This window comes from Pistacia vera, unplaced genomic scaffold, assembly GCF_008641045.1.
Source record: "Pistacia vera cultivar Batoury unplaced genomic scaffold, PisVer_v2 Contig475, whole genome shotgun sequence".
NCBI classification, from domain to species: domain Eukaryota; kingdom Viridiplantae; phylum Streptophyta; class Magnoliopsida; order Sapindales; family Anacardiaceae; genus Pistacia; species Pistacia vera.
In genome coordinates, this window is record NW_022196307.1 from 311,257 (window position 1) to 337,580 (window position 26,324).

The 26,324-nt window shown below is 34.5% G+C and overlaps 1 protein-coding gene and 1 pseudogene across 2 annotated transcripts; both read left to right on the forward strand.

Annotated features, from left to right (window-relative positions):
* The first annotated feature begins 507 nt into the window (after positions 1 to 507).
* On the forward strand, positions 508 to 7,846 carry LOC116146269 (factor of DNA methylation 4-like). 2 transcript variants are annotated; one of them, XM_031431681.1, is made up of 8 exons: positions 508 to 734; positions 4,276 to 5,171; positions 5,268 to 5,449; positions 5,883 to 5,951; positions 6,063 to 6,347; positions 6,445 to 6,654; positions 7,152 to 7,390; positions 7,622 to 7,846. In XM_031431681.1, the coding sequence occupies exons 2-7, from the start codon at positions 4,283 to 4,285 to the stop codon at positions 7,380 to 7,382; spliced, it is 1,866 nt and encodes a 621-aa protein (XP_031287541.1). In that variant the 5' UTR covers positions 508 to 734; positions 4,276 to 4,282; the 3' UTR covers positions 7,383 to 7,390; positions 7,622 to 7,846. The 2 variants fall into 2 exon arrangements, with proteins under 2 accessions (XP_031287541.1, XP_031287542.1); XM_031431682.1 differs by lacking the exon at positions 508 to 734 and adding an exon at positions 1,886 to 1,941.
* Positions 7,847 to 23,788: 15,942 nt separating this feature from the next.
* LOC116146237 lies at positions 23,789 to 25,703 on the forward strand (annotated as a pseudogene).
* The last annotated feature ends 621 nt before the right edge of the window (positions 25,704 to 26,324 follow it).

Below are 26,324 nucleotides of genomic sequence, written 5' to 3' on the forward strand. Positions count from 1 at the left end.
ACTTTTTAAATATAAAAAAAAAATTTGTATTCAAATTTAACAGACTCTTTAAATTATACTTAATAAATATAATGAAAACTTAATAAAAGTGAAAATTAATAATAAAATGTATATAAACTTATAATTTATTAAATAAAAGTGTAATACCATATATATATATATATATATATATATAAAATCGTCAACAAAATAAAGTTAATATGAATTAACAGCTATAAATTCCCTGTTCAGTGGTCCCACTCAAGTTTGATTAATATATGAAATTAATTAATAATTCCAACAAATAACCAGTGAAATTAATGCTCAATTAACACATTACTCCGAGATTGACCAATTTTCAAAATTTCAATGCTTTTTCAAAATTTCTTTTAGCTGTGAATGTGGTGTGACTGGTAAGTCACTCCACGGCCGCCAAGTGTACATTGGACCACAAAGATTTCTAAAATAACCCAAACGGAAAAGCAAAGCAGCCCTGGCACTTTAAAAGTTACTTGTACGGGAAGGAGCCTTGTCTCTCTCTTCTATACCCTTTCTCACAGTGTCCATGGCCACCGCATTCTCCACCTCCACGTCACTTACCAGCCTGATCTCTTCTTTACCTCCATTGAAAATTTCTTTCTCTTTCTAAACCTAACCCCATCACTCTCTTTACAAAGATCCATTTTCATTTCCAAACCTCCAATGAACGATAAAAAAGAAGATTTGAGTCTTTGATTTAATGTTATATGTGATAGGTATGATCTCTCCATCCTTTAATATTCATTCTTGTTTTTGTTTTATCTCTAAAAGCTTTTAGTGTTGAGGTATGTTTAGATTGTTATTTGTGGGTACAATTTCGTTGGTTTTTGACTGAATGGATGATGGTGTATTGAAGACGAGGGACTGAGAGAGAAGACGTGAGTTTCATGGTGTTTGGGAGTTTTTTCGCTATAATTTGTTGAACAAAAGTGAAAGTGATATTAGAAGATTTTTTTTTTTTTTTGTTCCTCTAATTTGGAGAAGGTTTGAAAGAGTAAAGTTAAGGGCATTTTCGTCTCTGAACCTAAAAGTCTCTTTCAGTCACTAACATTATTTGAGGGTAAGGATAGTCTAGCAACTGATGTGACAGTTCAGAATTGGAAACTATTAGTAATCCATTTATGAACTGATTAGCTGGAGGTTGTAAGAATAGTATAATGAATATAATCATAAAACTAATTAGGGTTGAAATGTAACTCATGCTATTTACTCCCACTTAATACGTTTAATTTATTATATAATATTACGTATTTTTGTATATTTTATTAGAGTAATATTACCTATATAATATTTTTTATATAACGTGATAGAACAAAAAATATTGAATAAAAAATATATTTTTAATTTAAAATTAATCAACCATTTCTTACTACAGTTTGTATAAATATATCATACGAATATTATGCCATTAATAATTCCACCGACTAACCCGACGTTATTCGCATGATTGCATATGATAAACCAATTACAATTTTTTTTTTTTTAATTTCCAACACGCAATCTGCGTTCTCCAAGTGTAACATTGGGTCCACAAAAATTTTCCCAAATAACCCAAACGGTAAAGCAGCGCAGCCATGGCACTTTAGGAGTTACTTGTACAGTAAGGAGCCTTTGTCGTCTTTGCCATTTGTTTTCACACAACTGTTCATCTTCCTCTCTCCGTCAAAATATAAGAATACCTTTTTGAGCAATACTACTCTTACAAAGACAAAAACAAAGAGACCATACAAAGACAATTTCTACCCTTCATCTTCATGATTTCTCTCTCTCTCTCTCCCTCTTTTTCCGTTTTTTCTTTGTTTTTTCCTTCCTGATGATGTCACTTTGTAGCTCTCTTTGTATTGTCTTTGTAAGGATAGCATTTTTCTACCTTTTTACTCTTCTTCTTTTCCATTAGGTTTCTTCTTGCTGAACTCTGAGTAGGTACGAAGGTTTTTTTTTTTTTGTTCTTGTTTTGTTGTTCATGCACTTGTTTATTTATCAGAAGGCGCTTCATGTGCCTAAATTTGTTTTGGGGACACATATATGATTTGTGCTTTTTACTAAATGATTTTTAAGAAAAACTAGGAGTAAATTGCGGAGAAGCACTTGATTCGTGTGTGGACAGAAACATATAGAAATGCATTTCTTATGAATTTTAGTGTTCGGTGTAGTAAGCCTTTATATTTCTATTGTTTTTTCTTTTTTTATTATATTATATTTTTATTGAAGTTCTCGCTGCAATCTGTTGCTGCTCTGTTGGGTAAATGGAAGTTGTTAAGGGCTTTTGGCTTGCGATATCAAAACATTTTTATCAAAGTAATATATAACATTAAGTCTAAAAACTGCTTATTGGATGTTTGTTGTTTGAGTGATTTTAAAAGGTGTTTTTAAGTGGACATTATTTTGAGATGTATTCATTTGAGTTTTTAATATGATTTTGAACTCAATATAGCCTTTACCAGTTCATCTAATCTGTTCTTTAGCAATTTGATGTGATTTTTTGAATGTATAGTTTTGATTTGAGTTTATTGGATTTTTACTGCAATTAGGTGTTGGATAGTCATATATATATTTTGACATGCTTAGTGTGAGTTCTTTAATTACTAACATAAATTTGATTCATGATAAGTGTGTGGGAACACAAAATTTGTCAATTTTGTCAGAGATGTAATCTTTACGCTTGCTACCATTACAAGTTTTCATTATTCATGGTACCGGGGTTCAAAGAATAAATTGGTGTAAAATGTGTTTGTTGAAATGGAGAAAAAGTAGTTGTGTATCTAGTTTAGATAGATTGTATATAGAGTATTGTAGCTAAAATAAGATTGTATTTACAAACGATAATGAAAATGGGGTTTCTCCTTGGTCAATAATGAAGTGTGTAATATTGAAATATTCTAATGTGGTGACAAGTTGAAATATTCGGGCCCAAAGACAGTTGTGTGATGTCTGTTTTTGGGAAAATGTTGGTATAGTAGAAAGCGATAATTTCATGAAGCTTATAACCAACCTACTGTTATTTGGATTTGATGTGCTTGTTCTTTGGCTTGCCTATGTTACTTATTAATCATGTACTTATTTTTCGTTTATTTTTTTGAACCCAAGTTTTACACGAGATATTTTCTATTAGGAATTATCTATTAATTTGACATTTAGAGGTTGAACCATGCTTGATCTTTTTACTGGCTCAATTTTGACCTTAGCGCCAACAGTTTTTAGGCCAAGAGTATGAAGAGTATTGCATTTTGTTCTTCTCTGTCAATGATCTACTGAACTTTGCATTCTTCTGTTGTTATAATAAAGATTTCCAACATGTTATGCTTTGTTTGGTTGCCGGTAAAAGTTCTGCAATTGCTAATGACCTTCCAATTGAGTCCTCAGCAGACTGATCTGATAGCACTATTTGAGATAATACCATAACATAGAAACTTGAGATGTTATTTATTAAGCTGACCAGTTAGGTTGAGGGTAGTAACTTCTGTTATTTTTATGTTTAACCGTTATTAGCACTGACAAAATTTATGATTATATATCTTATGGAGAAGGATCAATCAGGAACTGTTTGTGGTTTTCAAATCTTGCATTTGAATTCCCTCCTGGGATTTAATATTACAACTGACACCTACATGAGTTTTCTTAATCTTTTTTCTTTTTTCATTTGTTGGATTTTTAATCTTATGTGTGACTTGGAAATAAGAATGTTTGTGTCCTGTTCAGGCCCTAAAGACAGTTGTGTGATGTTTGTTTTTTGGGGAAATGTTGGGATAGTAGAAAGAGATAAGCAAGAACTTACTTTTATTTGGATTTGATGCGCTTGTTTCTGGCTTACCTATGTTTATTTTAATCATGTACCGATTGTTAGTTTATTGTTTTTTGAATCCAAGTGTTACATGCGATATTTATATCAGGGATTATCTATTATTTTGACATTTAGAGGTTGAACCATACTTTATCTTTGTGGTTGCTCATTTCACCTGAACTAATAATGTCAGATGGTCAGTATGACATTTAAGACTTCTCGCCAACAGGGTGTTAGGCTAAGAGTACAAAGAGCATTGCATATTGTTCTTCTCTGTCAATGATCTACTGATCCACATTCTTTTGTTGTTATCATAAAGATTGCCAACATGTTATGCTTTGTTTGGTTGCTGGCAAAATTTTTGCAAATATTGCTGTCCTGCTAATTAAGTCCTTACCTGACTGATATGATAGCACCATTTTACATTATTTGAGGCCAAATACCTTAGATACTTGAGATGCTTTTATGAAATGTAGGTCAGCAATGCCATACAGTTTAGAAAAAGAGGCAGAGATGGAGGAGTATGAATATAGAAAATATAATGAATTGAAGAAAGGAGTCCTCAAGGTTAAAGTTTCAAGGTCTACTTATAAATGTCCATTCTGCCATTGGGACAAGGATTATGATTATCTTTATAGAGAGCTGCTGCAACATGCTTCTGGTATTGTTAACTCCAACAATAGCAGTATTAGAGAAAAAGCTCGGCACATGGCATTGAAGAAGTTTATGAATAAATATCTTATGGAGAAGGATCAGTTAGAAACTGCTACCAAGTCTGAGAGACTTGGGGTACATGATAAGGGACAAGATCAGTTGTTTGTCTACCCTTGGGTGGGTATTGTTGCCAATATTAAAACTCAGCAGAAAGATGGACGTTATGTTGGTGAGAGTGGCTCGAAACTTTGGGAAGAGTTCAAGAACAAAGGATTTGATCCCCTGAAGGTTCTTCCATTATGGAACCGTTCGGGTCATTCAGGGGTTGCTGTTGTGGAGTTTAACAAGGATTGGGCTGGATTCAAGAATGCAATTAATTTTGAGAAGAGTTTTGAAGTTAGTCATCATGGGAAGAAGGACTTTTGTGCGGCAAAGAACCTAGGAGATAACCTGTATGGATGGATTGCTCGGGATGATGACTACTACTCAAAAGGCATAATTGGTGATCATCTTCGTAGGAATGGGGATTTGAAGACTGTTTCTGGGAAAGAAGCGGAGGATCAGAGGAAAACATCATCACTTGTGACAAACTTGACCAATACCTTGGAGATTAAAAATATGGCTCTTAGAGAGATGGAGAGCAAATTTCTTGAGACTAGCAATTATCATGAGGAAGTGATGGCACAAATAGATGAGGTGAACAAAATCCGTAATGAAGGTATGTTTATTTAATAAGTTATGTTGTAGTAAATTAAGTAATTACTATTCTTCCACTGCACTGCCTTGCTGTAATTAATGTTTTCATGTCAATTAGATATAAGAAAGATGCAGCAGATTGCACGTGACCAATTTGAGAAGGTGTTGTTAGATCATGAGAAGGTTAAATTGCAAATTGAAGCCCAAAGAACGCAATTAGAGATGCATGAAATAGAACTGCAGCATCGAGAAGCCCAAAATGAAACTGAGAGGCAGAAACTTCATCAAGACAAGCTAACGGTAATGCATCTTTACTCTTTTAAGATTGACAATTCTTGACTGAAATTGTTTTTGTTAATTTAGCATGGTTTAACTAAAGCCTAGATTGTGTACTTGAGAATGCTTCAACAGCAATAACAGTTTGGCGACTTGACTTTTCAATATCAATTTATAGTTTTGATCTTATTAAAATGTAAGTGGTTATCTGCACATCAGTGTCCATGCCATTATTCTTATTTCAATTATTAGTTTCAAGTAATACTGGTTCATCTTAAACTTCAGTGACAGTTGATATTGCTTTAATCTAGTTAAAGTGGCAGTAATTTGAACAAATTTAACTTTTTAATTTTTTTTTTTAATTTGAACTCAATATCTTGACAATGCGTTGTTTTTATTTTAGTGGAATGTGCTGTACAAGTTTTTAGATTTTTCACTGGACTCTTTCTTTTTTCAGAATGAAAGGGCGGACTTGGAGCAAAAGAAGGCTGATGAAAATATGTTGAGGCTGGCAGAAGATCAAAAGGTTTTTCCCCCATTTTTCATCTTGAGCTGACCATTCAAAAGAAGGTTGCTGTATGTAGCACTTTTAGATTTTTTTTTTTAATTCAATTTTGTGAATGACTGTTAATGGCAGAAAGAAACGGAGCAAATGCGCAGGAAAATTATTGAATTAGAAAAAACACTTGATGCCAAACAAGCATTGGAATTGGAGATAGAGCAAAAGAGAGGTACTTATTTGGTAATGAAACACATGGCAGAAGAAGATCTTGATATTAAGAAAAAGATGGATGCAGTTCTTCAAGATATAAAGGAGAAGGAAGAAGAACAAGAACACATGGAAGAACTTAACCAAGCTCTTATTGTCAAGGAGAGGAAAACTAATGATGAATTGCAGGATGCTCGCAAGGAGTTAATCAATGTAAGCTATTTTCAAATGTTTAAGAAATTGAAATTTGTTATCCCTTATAAAGTTTTCAATCTTTTTAGAGGATAATGGTTCTATTTTTGTTTTTCAGAGTCTGAGGGAGGGGACATCCCGTGCTATTATTGGTGTGAGGAGAATGGGAGAGCTCAACAGTAAACCATTCCTCAGTGTAGCAAAGAAAAAATTTCCTAAGGAAGCAGGTGAGAAAGCAGTAGAACTATGTTCTCTGTGGGAGGAATATCTAAGGGATCCTAGCTGGCACCCTTTTAAAATCATTGTGGACAAAGATGAAAACTGTAAGGTAAGTTGTGCTTTATTTATTTATTTTAAGCAATCTATCTCCGTTGATTCAATAAGAGAAGAAAAACAAAATAAAAGAATACAAATACTTTTGCTCAGTTATTTGGTTGGTTTTAATTTAAAGGCTTACGACGGGCATTTTATTCTTATACATTTTACATATAATGTTTGTGTTAATAGATGTAGTAAATGCTTTAACTTTAAGATAGTGGGCACTTTCATTAGCCTTTCCCTTCTGGTCATGGATGCCTTAATTTATTTAATGTGCAATGTTGTTGACTGCTATTCGGTCAAACTGGTTGATGTGAAGATTGTTGTGTTCTTTTGAAGTTTTTTTAACCTTTAGATTAATGATTCAGGTTTTTCCTTTCATTTTCTTGAATGATTGATAAACTTGTTTCTGTAATATTTCCTTTCAATTCTGACTGACATTTTTCAAATTCCTTTTTGATTTTCTATTAACTGGACAGAAGATTTTATTCTGTGGTTGGTGTACAGGAATTTGTTGATTTAGAGGATGAAAAACTGAAAAATTTAAAGAATGAGTATGGTGAAGAAGTTTTTGATGCTGTGACCACTGCCTTGACTGAAATGAATACATACAACCCAAGTGGCAGATACACGGTACCAGAGCTATGGAATTTTAGGGAAAATAGGAAGGCAACTTTGAAAGAGGGAATGACACATTTGTTGAAACAGTGGAAAGGGATTAAACGAAAAAGAAACTGAAGCCGAGGGTAGGTTTCGTTTCACAGTTTACTTTAGTATGAATTTGTCAGAATTGCATAGTTCTTAGTTGACCATGTAGTTTTATTTGCAGCAGCCATTTGACAGCTTGATTATTAATTTAGATATAGCAATTATTATTGTTACAGTTATAATTCCAATTACTTTTTTTTTTTTCCAGGATTTGGTTAAAATTTCCACTTCTAATTCCAATTTTTTTTTTTTTTGGTGTGTGTTTTCAGGATTGGGAACAGTGACCTCTTCTTACATGCTGAATGTTGGCTTGTAAATTTTGACTATGCAGCAACTAAAATATTTACTCAATTGTCTATGGGTTGTACATTTCAGGAGGTTGAATTGGTATAGTTTTTTTTTAGATTTCATCAAGTAATGATGTTATAAAAATTTCCTGGAAACAATGATTTTGTCAGATTCAGTGTTTGAATATTTTAAAATGCATTTGGGAAGTATAGAGTAATTTCCATTCAATTTGTGCACCATAAATTTGGTAATTGAGCATTATGTTTTCACACCCATCAGGAGTCAGGACTACGCAGACAACTCCCTTTCCTATACACCAGACCTGCTTGGCTTCTTGGTAAGTAAAATCAAATATAAAATTAGATTGTATAAAATTTTCCATTATTGTAGTTTACAGTAATTCTGTATTAAAATTGTGGTGGAGAAATGTGGCAAGAATCAATACATGTCTGTTTAATAAGCTGATCTCCAAGACTCAAAAGAAGAATGTTGCCTGTTCTTCTCAGTTATTATTAAAGTAACAGTCGTAAATATCACACTACGAACTACGAATAATATAATTGTGATCCCTTACAATTGAATCTATTATTGTCAAGGTAAAATAGAACTAAAATTATTTTAATTCATCAAGTCAATGAAAGAATGTCTTTACCTGCTCGAACAAAAATCAAGAATTAAGAAGTTCAAGAAATATAAGATTGAAGCAGTGATTAGTGCTTTGTTGGTATACTGGGCAAATAGCAAGAACAAAAAAAGTTGATTTTGACATCATGAAAGGTCAAGAGACTGAAATCAAGCGTGAATTTCAGAAAAGGAAAGGCAAAGAACTCTGATCATTAATTTCAGGACTTTGGGAGATTAGTTGAGGTGCGTGTAAACTAGTCCGGACACTTCCGATCAATATTTTGAAAATCAAACCGAACCGCCTGGTCGGATCGGTTCGACCTGTAATCGGTGGCAAATTCGGTTCAGTATCATTAAAAAACCGTTAATCTCATTTAAATCGGATTGGACCGCGGTTGGATCGTCAGAATAGTGTCGAATCGCGGTTCAATCGCAGCTCAATCCCGTCGGATTCCGGCATCATTCGAGAGAGAAAACACCACCATTAGACTTGGCGGCATCTCCATGACAAAACCCAGCCATTTTCAGTCTCTGCTGTCCACCTAAAGTTCACGCGACTGTCAGACTTCTTTTGTTGATTCCGGCGATTTTCGGTGCCTATGGAACTTCCTAGCACTACCATCAGATTCGTCGGCACCTATACATCAAAACCCCCATGATTCCAAACCTCGATTGGCTGTCGATCGTCGCTGTCGCCACCGTCATTAGTCTCTTCGTGCGACAGGGGTGTTTTGGACAGATTTCAAACCTTAAGGGAGTATAAGGGGTGTTTTTGATGAATTTCAAACCTTCAGGGACTAACAATAATTTTATAAAATACAGTCCAACCGACCGATCCAACCGGTCAAACCGGAAATCGGACCCTTGAGTGGTTCATAGTTCGGTCCGGTTTTCGGAACATTGCCTCCGATTACCCAAAGAAAAAAAAAAAAAATTTAAGATAAGTAAAAGGCATTAAGATCAGCATAATTCTGCTTACTCATATTCATGGAGTGCATGAACAAGATTAGTAAATGATAATCGATAATTGCTCTGCCGAACAAGATTAGTTGATAGTGAAGTTTATTTAATAAATGAATGTGCATGAACAAGACAAGTTTAATAGTTAAATCATGAAAGTTCAAGTTCCGAATTTATGAAATGGAAACCCAGGAACTCCACACTTGAATTATGAGTGCCCAAAATAATTATAAATGAATTAATAATTTATCTGCTTGCACTGAAGATACGAATTGTTTTGTTTGGTTTTGGTTTTCTGTTTAAAAAACTGAAATTTATCTTCTTTACTGGTCATGGCAATTCAAGTATCAGTCGTCTCATTAGATTGAAATATGTTTTTGTAGAGTATGAGGGAGGGGAAATCCCGTGCTGTAATGCTGTGAAGAGAACGAGGAGCTTTACAGTAAACCATTCCGCAAAGTACAAAGACAAAATTTTCCTTGTGGAAGCAGATAAGAAAGCGATGAAAACTATGCTCTCTATCGAGGAATATCTAAGGATCCTAGCTGCCACCCTTTCAAAAATTGCAGACAATGAGGGACGAATAGGGATGCACGTGTGGGCGGGGCCGGGACCTCTGTCTCTGGCCCGGCCCGAAAGCCCAAGAGGATTCCCCAATCCCGGCTTGAAGCCCATTCGGGAATCATTCCGCAAAGTAGCAAAGGCAAAATTTTCCCTTGTGGAAGCAGATAAGAAAGCGATGAAAACTATGCTCTCTATCGGAGGAATATCTAAGGGATCCTAGCTGCCACCCTTTTAAAATAATTGCAGACAATGAGGGACGAATAGGGATGGGCACGGGTGGGCGGGCCGGACCTCTGTCTCTGGCCCTGGCCCGAAGCCCAAGAGATTCCCCAATCCCGCTTGAAGCCCATTCGGGAATTCAAGAATTCCCGAATTCTGTTTGGGGGGTTTTTTGTATTTTTTATCCTTAGTTTTATTATCCTTTTCTCCAAATTATATAACCAACAAAAAAAAAAAAAAAATTAAAATATATATAACATATTAAACGTAAAGACCATATCATCAAAAAAGAAATTAAATCTATAATGTAACATATTAAATATAAAAACCATTATACTAATATACATGTATAATGTCAATTTATACCACATATAATGTAAAATGTATAATGTTAAATATATACCATACATAATCGATATATAACTTTTGTTTCATAACATTAACATATTATGTATATATATATTACAAATATTTTAATATTTATTATGTTTAATCTAGTTTTTTATTACCTATTAATATATTTTTTCATAAAATACTTACACAATTATAATTTGTCATTGTATAATGTATAAGGATTTTCAAATATTAAAATATTATTGGTTTATATGATTGATTTTCAATTATAAAATTAATATATATATACGGTCGAATTCGGGGCGGGGCAAAACCTATCCCACCCCGACCCATCCCGAATTCCAGGGCCATTGGGCTCGATCTCGACCCAAACCAAAACGTTTTGGAGAAATCCACCCCGTTTGGGGCAGGTCCCTACGGGGCTGGACACTCCAATCATTAAAAAAAATTAAAAAAATTAAGGTACATGTACTTTTATTTATTACGTACAAATTAATGTGACATAACTCTTTTATCTACGCATCATTCATCAATATCTTTTCCTTTCATTTCTATAGATTTTATGGTATCACATTTTTCACTATACTCTCTTTCTTTTTAGAATGAAAGGAGACTTGGGCCTTGGAGCAAAGAAGGCTAATGAATTTTGTTGAGGCTGCAGAACATCAAAAGTTTTTTCCCCCATTTTTTATCTTTAGTGAACCCAAAGAAGGATGCAGTTTGCAGCACTTTTAGATTTTTTTTTTTTTTTTATTCACTAATGTGAATGACTGTTAATGGCAGAAAGAAAGACGAATGCGCAGGAAAATCATCGGTCAGAAAAAAATACTTGATTCAGAAAACAATTGAAATTGGAGATTGAGCAAAGGGGAGTACTTATCAAGCGATGGAACACATGGGAGAGGAAGATATTAAGATCAAGAAAAGATGGATCCAATTCTACAAAAAATTGTTAGGATCCCACTCGGATCTCACACCCCACCAGTGTGGTACTTGCTTATGGGTTCTCTCACCTATCAGGCCGGCTTTTTGGTTGAGCTCTCTCCTGGCTTGAGTTTAACATTTGGTGCTTTCTTGAGAGTTGGTTGCGGAAAGGCTACCTATAACTAGATTAATATGGTCATTGAATGACTGATAGGTGAGTGAAGCCACCCAAAGGGGAAAGGGCTAGCGTCGGATCAGTGGCAGTAGAGTGAAAGCCGTCATGGACGTTGGCTCTTAATAGGGTGTAATGTTAGGATCCCACTTCAGGATCTCACACCCACCAAGTGTAGTACTTAAGTCTATGAGCCCTCTCACCATCAATCGGTCTTTTAGGTTAAACCACCCTTGAGTTTGAGTTCAACAAAAGAAAGAGAAGAAGAATATAAGCAAATAAAATTGAAATTGTTATCCTCTTAATATTGTCAATCTTAGGGAATTTCACTGTTCATAACAATAAAGTATCATGGCCTCAAGTTTGATATGTCCTTCACTAGTCTTCTATTTTCTCTGAGGGTATAAAGCACAATAGTGAGTTATAATTTTAATTAGTTACCATGTTCATTTGGCTTAAAGATCTTTTTATTGGCCCCCTGTGAGAATGGATTCAAATCAGTCGATAACCGCACTATACTATTTAGCAGACCATTTATGACTAAGCTAATCAAAATCTTTCATAGACACCTGTTAGTTTTTATCCATCAAAGGACTAATAACCCTTTGCTTCTAATTAACTAAAGGATTATACACATCATATTATTCCCTGGTAATTCCACACATTCATAATTAAAAATACTATAGGAAAATAAATGATAAAAACAGGGGTTACAATTTTGATAGAATATATAAACTTTGTAATATGAAGATGAAAGTGAAGAAGATAAAGTGGGCTGTGTGAATCCTAAAGATACGAAAGAGAAGGAAGCGGCTCGAATTTGTGAAACGGAACGTCAGTGCTTCGCCACCCGGAATTTATTAAGCTGAATTACCCGAAAATAATAATGAACTAATATATATGGATAAGTCTTTTCTGCTACTTCATTAAGAGTCTCGAAGTTGGGTACTGTGTTTATTGGATCTCTCTTGGATTCGGTGTTTGACGAACACAGACGTTACTTATGGGTCGGTTGTACTTCTGGTTCAGGATGAGAATATACAAACCAAACTATACAAGCTGAAAGGTGTGTTGGTAAATACTAAAAAGCCTTAAAAGATCGCATAGCACAATGGTATGTAATTGAGCTCAAGTTCGCTGAGTTTGAGTTTGAAGCGAAGCTGCTATAATCGTACCATTATCTTTTACGTTGCTAAGATGTTTAATTTTTTTATGTTTATATGGAATAGGAATTAAGAAAGATGATGCGGGGGACGTGATCATTTTGAGAAGATTTCCTCGAGATTGAGAAGGTTTCACTGCATTTGGAAACAAAGGAAAAGAATTACAGAAGCGCGAGAAAAAATGCTGCGAGAAGCATGGAATAAAATGCTAGGTAGATCTTTATACTAGTTAACATACCTGTTCTTAACATATTCTATGAATTTATTATTGTTTGAGTTTCATAACCAAGAAGACAAAACATCATGCAATCTTTCAATAGTCATAATTTCAGTAAACATGTTCTATCCTGATTTCATAAATTCACCTTTAAAGGTGGCCAGATTTGGCTTTAGCGTGGGCCCAAAAGCAGAGGCCAAATGGCTGCTTCTTGGCCCTCGCGGTGGCCAGATTTTGGCGGGCGCGCGCTTGTGCGCGAAGTACATGCCATTTTTCTTATTTGAATTATTAGTTTCGAGTAATACTGGTTCATCTTAAACTTCGTAACAGTTGATACTGATTTTATCTATCAGAATGAAAGGGAGAACTTGGAGCGAAAGAACGCTGATGAAAATTTTTTAAGGCTGGCAGAAATCAAAAGGTTTTTTTTCCCCATTTTTCATTTTGAGACTACCATTCGAAGAAGGTTGCAGTATGTTGATGCAGCACTTTTAGAGTTTTTTTTTAATTCATTTTGTAAATGATTGTTAATGACAGAAAGAAACGGAGCGAATGCGCAGGAAAATTATTGAGTTAGAAAAACACTTGATGCCAAACAAGCATTGGAATTAGAGATAGAGAAAGATAGGTACTTATCAGGTGATGAAACGCATGGAGAAGAAGATCCAGATGTTAAGAAACGATGGATGCAAATTCTTAAGGAGAAGAGAAGAACTAAGCATTGAAAGAAGTTAACCAAGCTCTTATCATCAAGACGGAAAACTAATGATGAATTGCAGGATGCTCGCAAGGATTTAATCAATGTAAAGCTATTTTCAAATGTTTTAAGAAATTGAAATTTGTTATCCTCTAAAAGGTTTTCAATCTTTATAGAGGATACGTTTCTATTTTTGTTCAGGGTTTAGTAATGTAAACTAATGGTTCTATTTTTGTTTTTCAGAGTCTGAGGGAGGGGACATCCTGCGCTAATATTGGTGTGAGGAGAATGGGAGAGCTCGACAGTATACCATTCCACAGTGTAGCAAAAAAAATTTCCTGAGGAAGCAGGTGAGAACGGTAGAACTATGTTCTCTGTGGGAGGAATATCTAAGGATCCTAGCTGGCACCCTTTTAAATCATTGTGGACAAGATGGAAACTATAGGTAAGGTGCTTATTTATTTTAGCAATCCATCTCGTTGATTCAATAAGAGACGAGAAAAATTATACAAATACCATCTAAGGAATGATTGATAAACTTGATTCTGTAATACTCCTTTCAATTGTGACTGACATTTTTCAAATTCCCTTTTGATTGTCTATTAACGGACAGAAGATTTTATTCTGGTTGGTGTACAGAAACTTGTTGATTTGAGGATGAAAAACTGAAAAATTTGAAGAACGAGTATGGTGAAGAAGTTGTTGATGCTGTGACCACTGCCTTGATTGAAATGAATACTACAACCCAAGTGGCAGATACACGGTACCAGAGCTATGGAATTTTAGGAAATAGGAAGGCAACTTTGAAAGAGGGAATAACGCAATTTGTTGAAACAGTGGAAAGGGAATAAACGAAAAGAATCTGGTCTGAGAGTAGTTTCGGTTCATTTTTAATCAGACGAATTAATATGCTTTTCTGATATTTTTTCATACTTTAAAGGTGAATTTGTCAGAATTGCATATTTGGTTCTTAGTTGACTATCTAGTTTTATTTGCAGCAGCCATTTGATAGCTTGATTATTAATTTAGCATGCTATAATTCCAATTTACTTATTTTTTTCAGTATTGGTTAAAATTTCCCGTTCTAGTTCCCTTTTTTTGGTGGTTTCAGGATTTGGGAAAAAGACCTCTTCCGACTGGTGAATGTTGCTTGTGAATTTCAACAAAACAGTTAAAGTTTACTCAATGGTTTATGGGTGTACATTTCAAGAGGTTGATTGCTAGTTTTTGTTAGATTCATCAAGTTGATGTTGGAAAAATTTCTTGCAAACAATAATTTGGTCAGTATTTTAGAATGCATTTTGGGAACAATTATCTCCATTTAATATGTGCACCATAAATTTGGTAATTGAGCATTATGTATTCACAACCATCAGGACTACAAAGACACCTCCCTTATCTACACCACCACGGTGTAGTCGAGTCGAGCCGAGTATTGGAACTCGACTTAGCTTGGCATGAAATTGGGGTTCGAGCTCGACCGAGCTCAAATGTTGAGCTCGAGCCGGAGCTCAACAAAAATATGGGGGTCGAGCTTGCTCGGCTTTGCTTCAACTCGAGCTCCAGCTCGATCTTCACAAGTAATTGACGGAGCCCGAGGTCAAACTCGCGATGTGCACAAGCCAAAAATCATTTTCTTTATTTTTTTTACTGAAACTATCGCAACAACCCAAGAACAGATTTCTTCATACTACCTGCTGGGCCTGCAACCCTCCTCTGCTCCACCACCCCACTGCCCAGTTGCTGCCGCATCATCTCACCCACGCAGCCGTCACCTGCAGCACCATCCACCTCCCAATCTCTCCATGGCACCAACTACGTCCACCACTGCCAACCCCAAGACCCCCCAAAAACACAGCAGCCGACACACCCAAATCAGTCACTACAGCAGCAAATGCAGCACCCACACAGCGACCACCGCAGCCACAACCCGCACAACCAAATGATCATTCCTTAAAAATGTTAAGATCGTCTCTTTGCCCACATTCTCTTTACCTTTTGAGTAATATTTCAGGTTTTTTAGTCGTTGTCGTCAGTCTCTTATTCTATCATTCCTTTATATATTGTTTGTACATTCTGATTGATCAACTACTTGTATTGGAGTGAAATTGAAGTACGTTTCATAAGTCTTACTCAGAGAACATAACTTTATTATGCAGCTTGACAGATTTTTTTATTTTTTTGAAACAGAATATGCTCACCCTGAAATTCTTTTCAGCTCTAATGAAAGTAGCGGTCAAAGATGAAACATAAATCCCAGAATTGCTTCTCTTTTGTCACCATTATTTTCATTTGGAACCCTATTTATTATGAAGATCAAGAGTAGAATAGGAGACAGCAGTACAGCACTGCAACTGCATTATTGCTTCCTTACAAACTTCTAATTAAATATATATTTTTTTAATTATAAAGAAAATAAAGAATTGGGCCCATATTTTATCAAAAGTTTACAATTTGTTTCCTCTTTCCCTTCATTTTCTTAGTGGGGACCAATTAATCAAGGTCCACTCATATTACTTTCTTATCACTTTAAAAAGTAAATGATTTTTATCTTTAATAAGTGGACTTATTTATCTTCATTTTATTTTTATGTCATATAATTAATTATTTAAAAAATTAATTTTATTAATTCAAACATATATTCCAAATAAGATATTATTATACAAAAAAATTAATTAAAATAATTATTTTAAAAGGGTATTACCATTTAGCCTTTTGCGGTTAAAGTAAACGTTTTTGAATTGATAATAACCATGATTTTAAAACCCGACCCGGCTCGGTCGGTTGAACCAGTTCGATCGGGTCAGTGTTAATAGAGTGAAAGCTGTCGTGGATGTCAGCTCTTAAAGGGAGGTGTAATGTTAGGATCCCACTTTAGGATTTCACACCCACCAAGTGTGGTACTTAAGCATATGAGCTCTTTCACCTATCATATGGGTCTTTTAGGTTGGACTCTTATTATTAAGGAGCGGAAAACTAATGATGAATTCACTACAACATTATAGAGATATAGCTACGAAAATTAGTTACAAAAAAGAAAATTGTAGCAAATATATATTTACAGTGACAAAAGTCAATATTTATAGTTAATTGAAATAATTTTAGTGATAAGATTTCTTCCTTCAAGCTAGTATTTATATTTAACTTATTAAAATCGTGACAATAATTGGTCATTTAGCTATAATGTATTAGCTATGGTAAAACATTGTAGCTACTTAATGTATTTAACTATAAACATTTTATTTACATGACATATAGTATCATTATTAGTTATGGGTTTAACTATATAGCTATTATTTGTGAATTAGCTATAAAATATTGAAATTTGTAGTTAAATAAATTATTTAACTATACAAATTTTATTTTCATGGTAACAACAATATTACAGTATCATTATTAGATACTAATTTAAATATATAGCTAATACATGTGTATTAGCTATAAATTATTTGAATTTGTAGCAAAGCTATAGATATTATAATTTATCCCATGAGTAATTATATTTTTATTAATTATGAATTAAATGGTTATAGTCACACATAGTGTTAATCACACAGCTAAAGTCAATAGTAAATTATAATCTTCAACCAATAGCTAACTTAAAATAACTCTTCTCAACTTATCAAGCTTAGTTTCAATACAATTTAAATATGTCAAACAAAATATTAGACTTTCTTTCACAATGTACCCTTCTGTAATAAAACCTTCTGGTCGACTTTTATTACGAACATAACGCTTCAATTTTCCTAAGAACCTATACAAATGTTTCTTTAACTAATTAATAACTTATTATAACTACACATTAAGAATAATTAAAAAAAAAAAAAAGTAGATATATGAAATAATGAAAACAAAATATAGCTATCCATTTGATTGTCTGATGCTCAACCGCTCTATGTACTCATCTACTACACGTTCCACATCAATAATCAATAAGTTGGAGATCAATTTGTAAGTTCATTCTATGAACAAGAAATAAAGAATTTATTACGAAGCTTAGCAATGGTCAGATTTAAGTGACTCTCTACTCCTTGTGATTTAATAAATCATTCTCAATGTATCAATTACAATTGATTCAAACCACTCGTGATTTAATTCACAATATCTTTTTGTATTGTTTATAATAAGAATATAAGTTTGCTAATAAAAATTGAAATTAATGAATCACACGAGACTACGGTTAGCTTGTGTAACAACCCTACTATGTAAAGATTATTTATCTTATTCATTATTTATAATTCAAATTATTTATCTTAAATATGTAGAATTTAATTTTCTCCGTCATAATTTATATAATTTATCTTTTAAATGTGAATAATTTAAAAAATAATTTATATAATAGCACAATGGAGGTATGTAATTGAGCTCAGTTCGCTGAGTTTGATTTGAAGCGAAGCTGCTATAACTGTACCATTATCTTTTACGTTGCTAAGATGTTAATTTTATTATGTTTATATGGAATAGAATTAAGAAAGATGATGCGGGTGGACGTGATCATTTTGAGAAGATATTCCTCGAGATTGAGAAGGTTTCACTGCATTTGGAAACAAAGGAAAAAGAATTACAAAGCCGAGAGAAAATGCTGCATAGAGAGCATGGAATAAAATGCTGAGGGTAGATCTTTACTAAGTTAACATACCTGTTCTTAACATATGTCTAATGAATTTATTTTGTTTGAGTTTCGTAACCAAGAAGACAAAACATCATGCATTACTTTCAATAGTCATAATTTCAGTAACATGTTCTAACCTGATTTCATAAATTTCACCTTTAAAGGTGGCCAGATTTGGCTTTAGCGTGGGCCCAAAAGCAGCGGCCAAATGGCTGCTTCTTGGCCCTCGCGGTGGCCAGATTTGGCGGGCGCGCGGGCTTGTGCGCGAAGTATCCATGCCATTTTTCTTATTTGAATTATTGTTTCGAGTAATACTGGTTCATCTTAACTTCGTAACAGTTGATCTGATTTTATCTATCAGAATGAAAGGGAGAACTTGGAGCGAAAGAACGCTGATGAAAATTTGTTAAGCTGGCAGAAGATCAAAAGGTTTTTTTTCCCCATTTTTCATTTTGAGCTGACCATTCGAAAGAAGGTTGCAGTATGTTGTATGCAGCACTTTTAGAGTTTTTTTTTTTTTATTCATTTTTGTAAATGATTGTTAATGACAGAAAGAAACGGAGCGAATGCGCAGGAAATTATTGAGTTAGGAAAAACACTTGATGCCAAACAGCATTGGAATTAGAGATAGAGAAAAGATAGGTACTTATCAGGTGATGAAACGCATGGGAGAAGAAGATCCAGATGTTAAGAAAAGATGGATGCAATTCTTAAAGATATAAAGGAAGGAAAGAACTAGAGCATTTGAAAGAAGTTAACCAAGCTCTTATCATCAAGGAGCGGAAAACTAATATGAATTGCGATGCTCGCAAGGTAATCAATGTAAAGCTATTTTCAAATGTTTTAAGAAATTGAATTTGTTATCCTCTAAAAGGTTTTCAATCTTTATAGAGAATAATGTTTCTATTTTTGTTCAGTGTTAGGAAAGTAACTAATGTTCATTTTTGTTTTCAGAGTCTGAGGATGGACATCCTGCGCTAATATTGTGTGAGAGAATGGGAGAGCTCGACAGTATACCATTCCACAGTGTAGCAAAGAAAAATTTCCTGAGGAGCAGGTGAAAGCGGTGGAACTATGTTCTCTGTGGGAGGAATATCTAAGGGATCCTAGCTGGCGCCCTTTTAAAATCATTGTGGACAAAGATGGAAACTATAAGGTAAGTGTGCCTTATTTATTTAGCAATCCACTCTGTTGATTCAATAAGAGACGAGAAAAATTGTACAAATACCATCTAAGGAATGATTGATAAACTTGTTTCTGTAATACTTCCTTTCAATTGTGACTGACATTTTTCAAATTCCCTTTTGATTGTTCTATTACTGGACAGAAGATTTTATTCTGTGGTTGGTGTACAGAACTTGTTGATTTGGAGGATGAAAAACTGAAAAATTTAAGAACGAGTATGGTGAAGAAGTTGTTGATGCTGTGACCACTGCCTTGACTGAAATGAATACATACAACCCAAGTGGCAGTACACGGTACCAAGCTATGGATTTTTGGAAAATGGAAGGCAACTTTGAAAGAGGGAATAACGCATTTGTTGAAACAGTGGAAAGGGAATAAACGAAAAAGAACTGGTGCTGAGGGTAGTTTCGGTTCACAGTTTTATATCAGACGATTTAATATGCTTTTTCTGATATTTTTTCATACTTTGAAGGTAGAATTTTCAAATTGCATATTTGGTTCTTAGTTGACTATCTGTTTTTTTTGCAGCAGCCATTGATAGCTTGATTATTAATTAGCATGCTAATTCCGATTACTTTATTTTTTTCAGTATTTGGTTAAAATTTCCCGTTCTAGTTCCCTTTTTTTGGGTGGTTTCAGGATTTGGGAAAAAAGACCTCTTCCGACTGGTGAATTGGTGCTTGTGAATTTCAACTATAAAACAGTTAAAGTATTACTCAATGGTTTATGGGTTGTACATTTCAAGAGGTTGAATTGCTATAGTTTTTGTTAGATTTCATCAAGTAATGATGTTGGAAAAATTTCTTGCAAACAATAATTTTGTCAGATTCAGTTTTGAGTATTTGAATGCATTTTGGAAACTTAGTATCTCCATTTAATATGTGCACCATAAATTTGGTAATTGAGCATTATGTATTCACAACCATCAGGACTACACAGACAACTCCCTTACCTATACACCACCAGCGGTGTAGTCGAGTCGAGCCGAGTATTGGAAGCTCGAGCTCAGCTTGGCATGAACATTGGGGTTCGAGCTCGACCGAGCTTCAAATGTTGAGTTCGAGCCGGACTCAACAAAAATATGGGGGCTCGAGCTTGGCTCAGCTTTGCTTCAAGCTCGAGCTCCAGCTCGATCTTCATAAGTAATTGAGCGGAGCCCGAGGTCAAACTCAGATGTGCACAAGCCAAAATTCAGTTTTCTTTATTTTTTTTACTGAAATTATCGCAACAACCCAAAACAGATTTCTTCATCTACCTGCTGGGCCTGCACACCTCCCTGCTCCACCACCCCACTGCCCAGTTGCTGCCTCATCTCACCCACGCACCTGTCACCTGCAGCACCTCCACCTGCCCAATCCTCTCATGGCACCAACTACGTCCACCACTCCAACCCCAAGACTGCCCCCAAAAACACAGCAGCCGACACACCCAAATCAGTCACTACAGCAGCAATGCAGCAGCCACACGCCCACCACACCACGCAGCCACAACCCGCACAACCAAATGATCATTCCTTAAAAATGTTAGATCGTCTCTTTGCCCATCAGTTCTCTTTACCTTTGAGTAATATTTCAGGTTTTTTAGTCATTGTCGTCAGTCTCTTATCCTATCATTCAATTTTTTGTACATTCTGATTGATCAACTACTTGTATTGGAAGTGAAATTGAAGGTACGTTTCATAAGTCTTACTCAGAGAACATTAACTTTATTATGCAGCTTGACAGAATTTTTTTTATTTTTTTGAAACAGAATATGCTCACCCTGAAATTCTTTTCAGCTCTAATGAAAGTAGCGGTAAAGATGAAACATAAAATCCCAGATTGCTTTCTTTTGTCACCATTATTTCATTTGGAACCCATGTTTATTTACGAAGATAAAGATAGAATAGGAGACAGCAGTACAGCACTGCAACTGCATTATTGCTTCCTTACAAACTTCTAATTAAAATATATTTTTTTAATTTTATAAAGAAAATAAAGAATTGGGCCCATATTTTATCAAAGTTTACAGATTTGTTTCTCTTTCCCTTCATTTTCAAAAAAAAAAAAAAATTAAATATATAATATACATATTAAACGTAAAGACCATATCATCAAAAAAGAAATTAAATCTATAATGTACATATTAAATATAAAAACCATTATACTAATATACAATGTATAATGTCAAATTTATACCACATATAATGTATAATGTATAATGTTAAATATATACCATACATAATATCGAATATATAACTTTTGTTTCATAACATTAACATATTATGTATATATATATTACAAATATTTATAATGATTTATTATGTTTAATCTAGTTTTATTTATTACCTATTTATATATATTTTCATAAAATACTTACACAATTATAATTTGTCATTGTATAATGTATAAGTGATTTTCAAATATTAAAATTATTATTGGTTTATATGATTGATTTTCAATTATTAAAATTAATATATATATACGGGTCGGGGAATTCTGGGCCGGGGCAAAACCTATCCCGACCCCGACCCATCCCCGAATTCCAGGGCCAATCTTGGGCTCGATCTCGACCCAAAACCAAAACGTTTTGGAGAAAATCCACCCCGTTTGGGGCAGGTCCCTACGGGGCTGGGACACTCCAATCATTAAAAAAATTAAAAAAAATTAAGGTAACATGTACTTATTTATTTATTACGTACAAATTAATGTGACATAACTCTTTTATCTACGCATCATTCATCAATATCTTTTCCTTTCATTTACTATAGATTTTATGGTATCACATTTTTCACTATACTCTCTTTCTTTTTTTAGAATGAAAGGGAGAGCTTGGGCCTTGGAGCAGAAGAAGGCTAAAGAATATTTGTTGAGGCTGGCAGAACATCAAAAGTTTTTTCCCCCATTTTTTATCTTTAGCTGAACTCCAAAAGAAGGATGCAGTTTGCAGCACTTTTAGATTTTTTTTTTTTTTTTTTATTCACTATGTGAATGACTGTTAATGGCAGAAAGGAAAGGAGCGAATGCGCAGGAAAATCATCGAGTCAGAAAAAAATACTTGATTACAGAAAACAATTGAAATTGGAGATTGAGCAAAGGGGAGGTACTTATCAAGCGATGGAACACATGGGAGAGGAAGATATTAAGATCAAGGAAAAGATGGATCCAATTCTACAAGAAAATTGTTAGGATCCCACATCGGGATCTCACACCCACCAAGTGTGGTACTTAAGCTTATGGGTTCTCTCACCTATCAGGCCGGCTTTTTGGGTTGAGCTCTCTCCTGGGTTTGAGTTCTAACATTTGGTGCTTTCATTGAGAGTTGGGTTGCGGAAAAGGGCTACCTATAAGCTAGATTAAGGTGTAATGTGCATTGAATGACTGATAGGTGAGTGAAGCCACCCAAAAGGGGAAAGGGCTAGCGTCGGATCAGTGTCGATAGAGTGAAAGCTGTCATGGACGTTGGCTCTTAAATGAGGGTGTAATGTTAGGATCCCACTTCAGGATCTCACACCCACCAAGTGTAGTACTTAAGTCTATGAGCCCTCTCACCTATCAAATCGGTCTTTTAGGTTAAACTCACCCTTGAGTTTGAGTTCTAACAAAAAGAAGAAGGAAGAAGAAGAATATAAGCAAATAAAATTGAAATTTGTTATCCTCTTGAATATTGTCAATCTTAGGGAATTTTCACTGTTCATAACAATTAAAGTATCAGTGGCCTCATTAGTTTGATATGTCCTTCACTAGTCTTCTATTTTCTCTGAGGGTATAAAGCACAATAGTGAGTTATAATTTTAAATTAGTTACCATGTCATTTGGCTTAAAGATCTTTTTAATTGGCCCCCTGTGAGAATGGATTCAAATCAGTCGATAACCGCACTATTACTATTTAGCAGACCATTTATGACTAAGCTAATCAAAATCTTTCATAGACACCTGTTTAGTTTTTATCCATCAAAGGACTAATTAACCCTTTGCTTCTAATTAACTAAAGGATTATACACATCATATTTTTCCCTGGTAATTCCACACATTCATTAATTAAACTATACTATAGGAAAAATAATGATAAAAACAGGGGTTACAATTTTGCTAGAATAATATAAACTTTGTAATATGAAGATGAAAGTGAAGAAGATAAAGTTGGCTCTGTGAATCCTGAAAGATACGAAGAGAAAAGGAAGCGGCTCGAATTTGTGAAACGGAAACGTCAGTGCTTCGCCACCCGGAATTTATTAAGCTACGAGATTACCCGGAAAATATAATAAATGATACTAGGATAAGTCTATTTCTGCTTACTTTCATTAAAGAGTCTCGAAGTTGGGTACTGTGTTTATTGGATCTCTCTTGGATTCGGTGTTTGACGAACACGGAACGTTACATATCGGGTCGGTTGTACTTTCTGGTTATCAGGATGAGAATATAACAAACTCAAATGGTTGGTAAATACTAAAAAGCCTTAAAAGATCGCATAGCACAATGGAGGTATGTAATTGAGCTCAAGTTCGCTGAGTTTGAGTTTGAAGCGAAGCTGCTTATAACTGTACCATTATCTTTTACGTTGCTAAGATGTTTAATTTATATTATGTTTATATGGAATAGGAATTAAGAAAGATGATGCGGGATGGACGTGATCATTTTGAGAAGATATTCCTCGAGATTGAGAAGGTTTCACTGCATTTGGAAACAAAGGAAAAAGAATTACAGAAGCGCGAGAAGAAAATGCTGCATAGAGAAGCATGGAATAAAATGCTGAGGGTAGATCTTTATACTAAGTTAACATACCTGTTCTTAACATATGTCTAATGAATTTATTATTGTTTGAGTTTCATAACCAAGAAGACAAAACATCATGCATTACTTTCAATAGTCATAATTTCAGTAAACATGTTCTATCCTGATTTCATAAATTTCACCTTTAAAGGTGGCCAGATTTGGCTTTAGCGTGGGCCCAAAAGCAGAGGCCAAATGGCTGCTTCTTGGCCCTCGCGGTGGCCAGATTTTGGCGGGCGCGCGGGCTTGTGCGCGAAGTATCCATGCCATTTTTCTTATTTGAATTATTAGTTTCGAGTAATACTGGTTCATCTTAAACTTCGGTAACAGTTGATACTGATTTTATCTATCAGAATGAAAGGGAGAACTTGGAGCGAAAGAACGCTGATGAAAATTTGTTAAGGCTGGCAGAAGATCAAAAGGTTTTTTTTCCCCATTTTTCATTTTGAGCTGACCATTCGAAAGAAGGTTGCAGTATGTTGTATGCAGCACTTTTAGAGTTTTTTTTTTTTTATTTCATTTTTGTAAATGATTGTTAATGACAGAAAGAAACGGAGCGAATGCGCAGGAAAATTATTGAGTTAGGAAAAACACTTGATGCCAAACAAGCATTGGAATTAGAGATAGAGGAAAAGATAGGTACTTATCAGGTGATGAAACGCATGGGAGAAGAAGATCCAGATGTTAAGAAAAAGATGGATGCAATTCTTAAAGATATAAAGGAGAAGGAAGAAGAACTAGAGCATTTGAAAGAAGTTAACCAAGCTCTTATCATCAAGGAGCGGAAAACTAATGATGAATTGCAGGATGCTCGCAAGGATTTAATCAATGTAAAGCTATTTTCAAATGTTTTAAGAAATTGAAATTTGTTATCCTCTAAAAGGTTTTCAATCTTTATAGAGGATACTGTTTCTATTTTTGTTCAGGGTTTAGGGATAATGTAAACTAATGGTTCTATTTTTGTTTTTCAGAGTCTGAAGGATGGGACATCCTGCGCTAATATTGGTGTGAGGAGAATGGGAGAGCTCGACAGTATACCATTCCACAGTGTAGCAAAGAAAAAATTTCCTGAGGAAGCAGGTGAGAAAGCGGTGGAACTATGTTCTCTGTGGGAGGAATATCTAAGGGATCCTAGCTGGCGCCCTTTTAAAATCATTGTGGACAAAGATGGAAACTATAAGGTAAGGTGTGCTTTATTTATTTTAAGCAATCCATCTCTGTTGATTCAATAAGAGACGAGAAAAATTGTACAAATACCATCTAAGGAATGATTGATAAACTTGTTTCTGTAATACTTCCTTTCAATTGTGACTGACATTTTTCAAATTCCCTTTTGATTTTCTATTAACTGGACAGAAGATTTTATTCTGTGGTTGGTGTACAGGAACTTGTTGATTTGGAGGATGAAAAACTGAAAAATTTAAAGAACGAGTATGGTGAAGAAGTTGTTGATGCTGTGACCACTGCCTTGACTGAAATGAATACATACAACCCAAGTGGCAGATACGCGGTACCAGAGCTATGGAATTTTTGGGAAAATAGGAAGGCAACTTTGAAAGAGGGAATAACACATTTGTTGAAACAGTGGAAAGGGAATAAACGAAAAAGAAACTGGTGCTGAGGGTAAGTTTCGGTTCACAGTTTTATATCAGACGACTTTAATATGCGTTTTCTGATATTTTTTCATACTTTGAAGGTAGAATTTGTCAGAATTGCATATTTGGTTCTTAGTTGACTATCTAGTTTTATTTGCAGCAGCCATTTGATAGCTTGATTATTAATTTAGACATGCTATAATTCCGATTACTTTATTTTTTTCAGTATTTGGTTAAAATTTCCCGTTCTAGTTCCCTTTTTTTTGGTGGTTTCAGGATTTGGGAAGAAAGACCTCTTCCGACTGGTGAATGTTGGCTTGTGAATTTCAACTATAAAACAGTTAAAGTATTACTCAATGGTTTATGGGTTGTACATTTCAAGAGGTTGAATTGCTATAGTTTTTGTTAGATTTCATCAAGTAATGATGTTGGAAAAATTTCTTGCAAACAATAATTTTGTCAGATATCAGTGTTTGAGTATTTTAGAATGCATTTTGGGAACTATAGTATCTCCATTTAATATGTGCACCATAAATTTGGTAATTGAGCATTATGTATTCACAACCATCAGGACTACAAAGACAACTCCCTTATCTATACACCACCAGCGGTGTAGTCGAGTCGAGCCGAGTATTGGAAAGCTCGAG

What these genes read in the sequence shown, in the direction of transcription:
- LOC116146269 (XM_031431681.1), top strand. Translation starts at nt 4,283, where the DNA reads ATGCCATACAGTTTAGAAAAAGAGGCAGAGATGGAGGAGTATGAATAT. An exon ending in TTCATCAAGACAAGCTAACG is followed by an intron (nt 5,450 to 5,882) that starts GTAATGCATCTT and finishes TTCTTTTTTCAG; the next exon opens with AATGAAAGGGCGGACTTGGA. An exon ending in GGCTGGCAGAAGATCAAAAG is followed by an intron (nt 5,952 to 6,062) that starts GTTTTTCCCCCA and finishes TGTTAATGGCAG; the next exon opens with AAAGAAACGGAGCAAATGCG.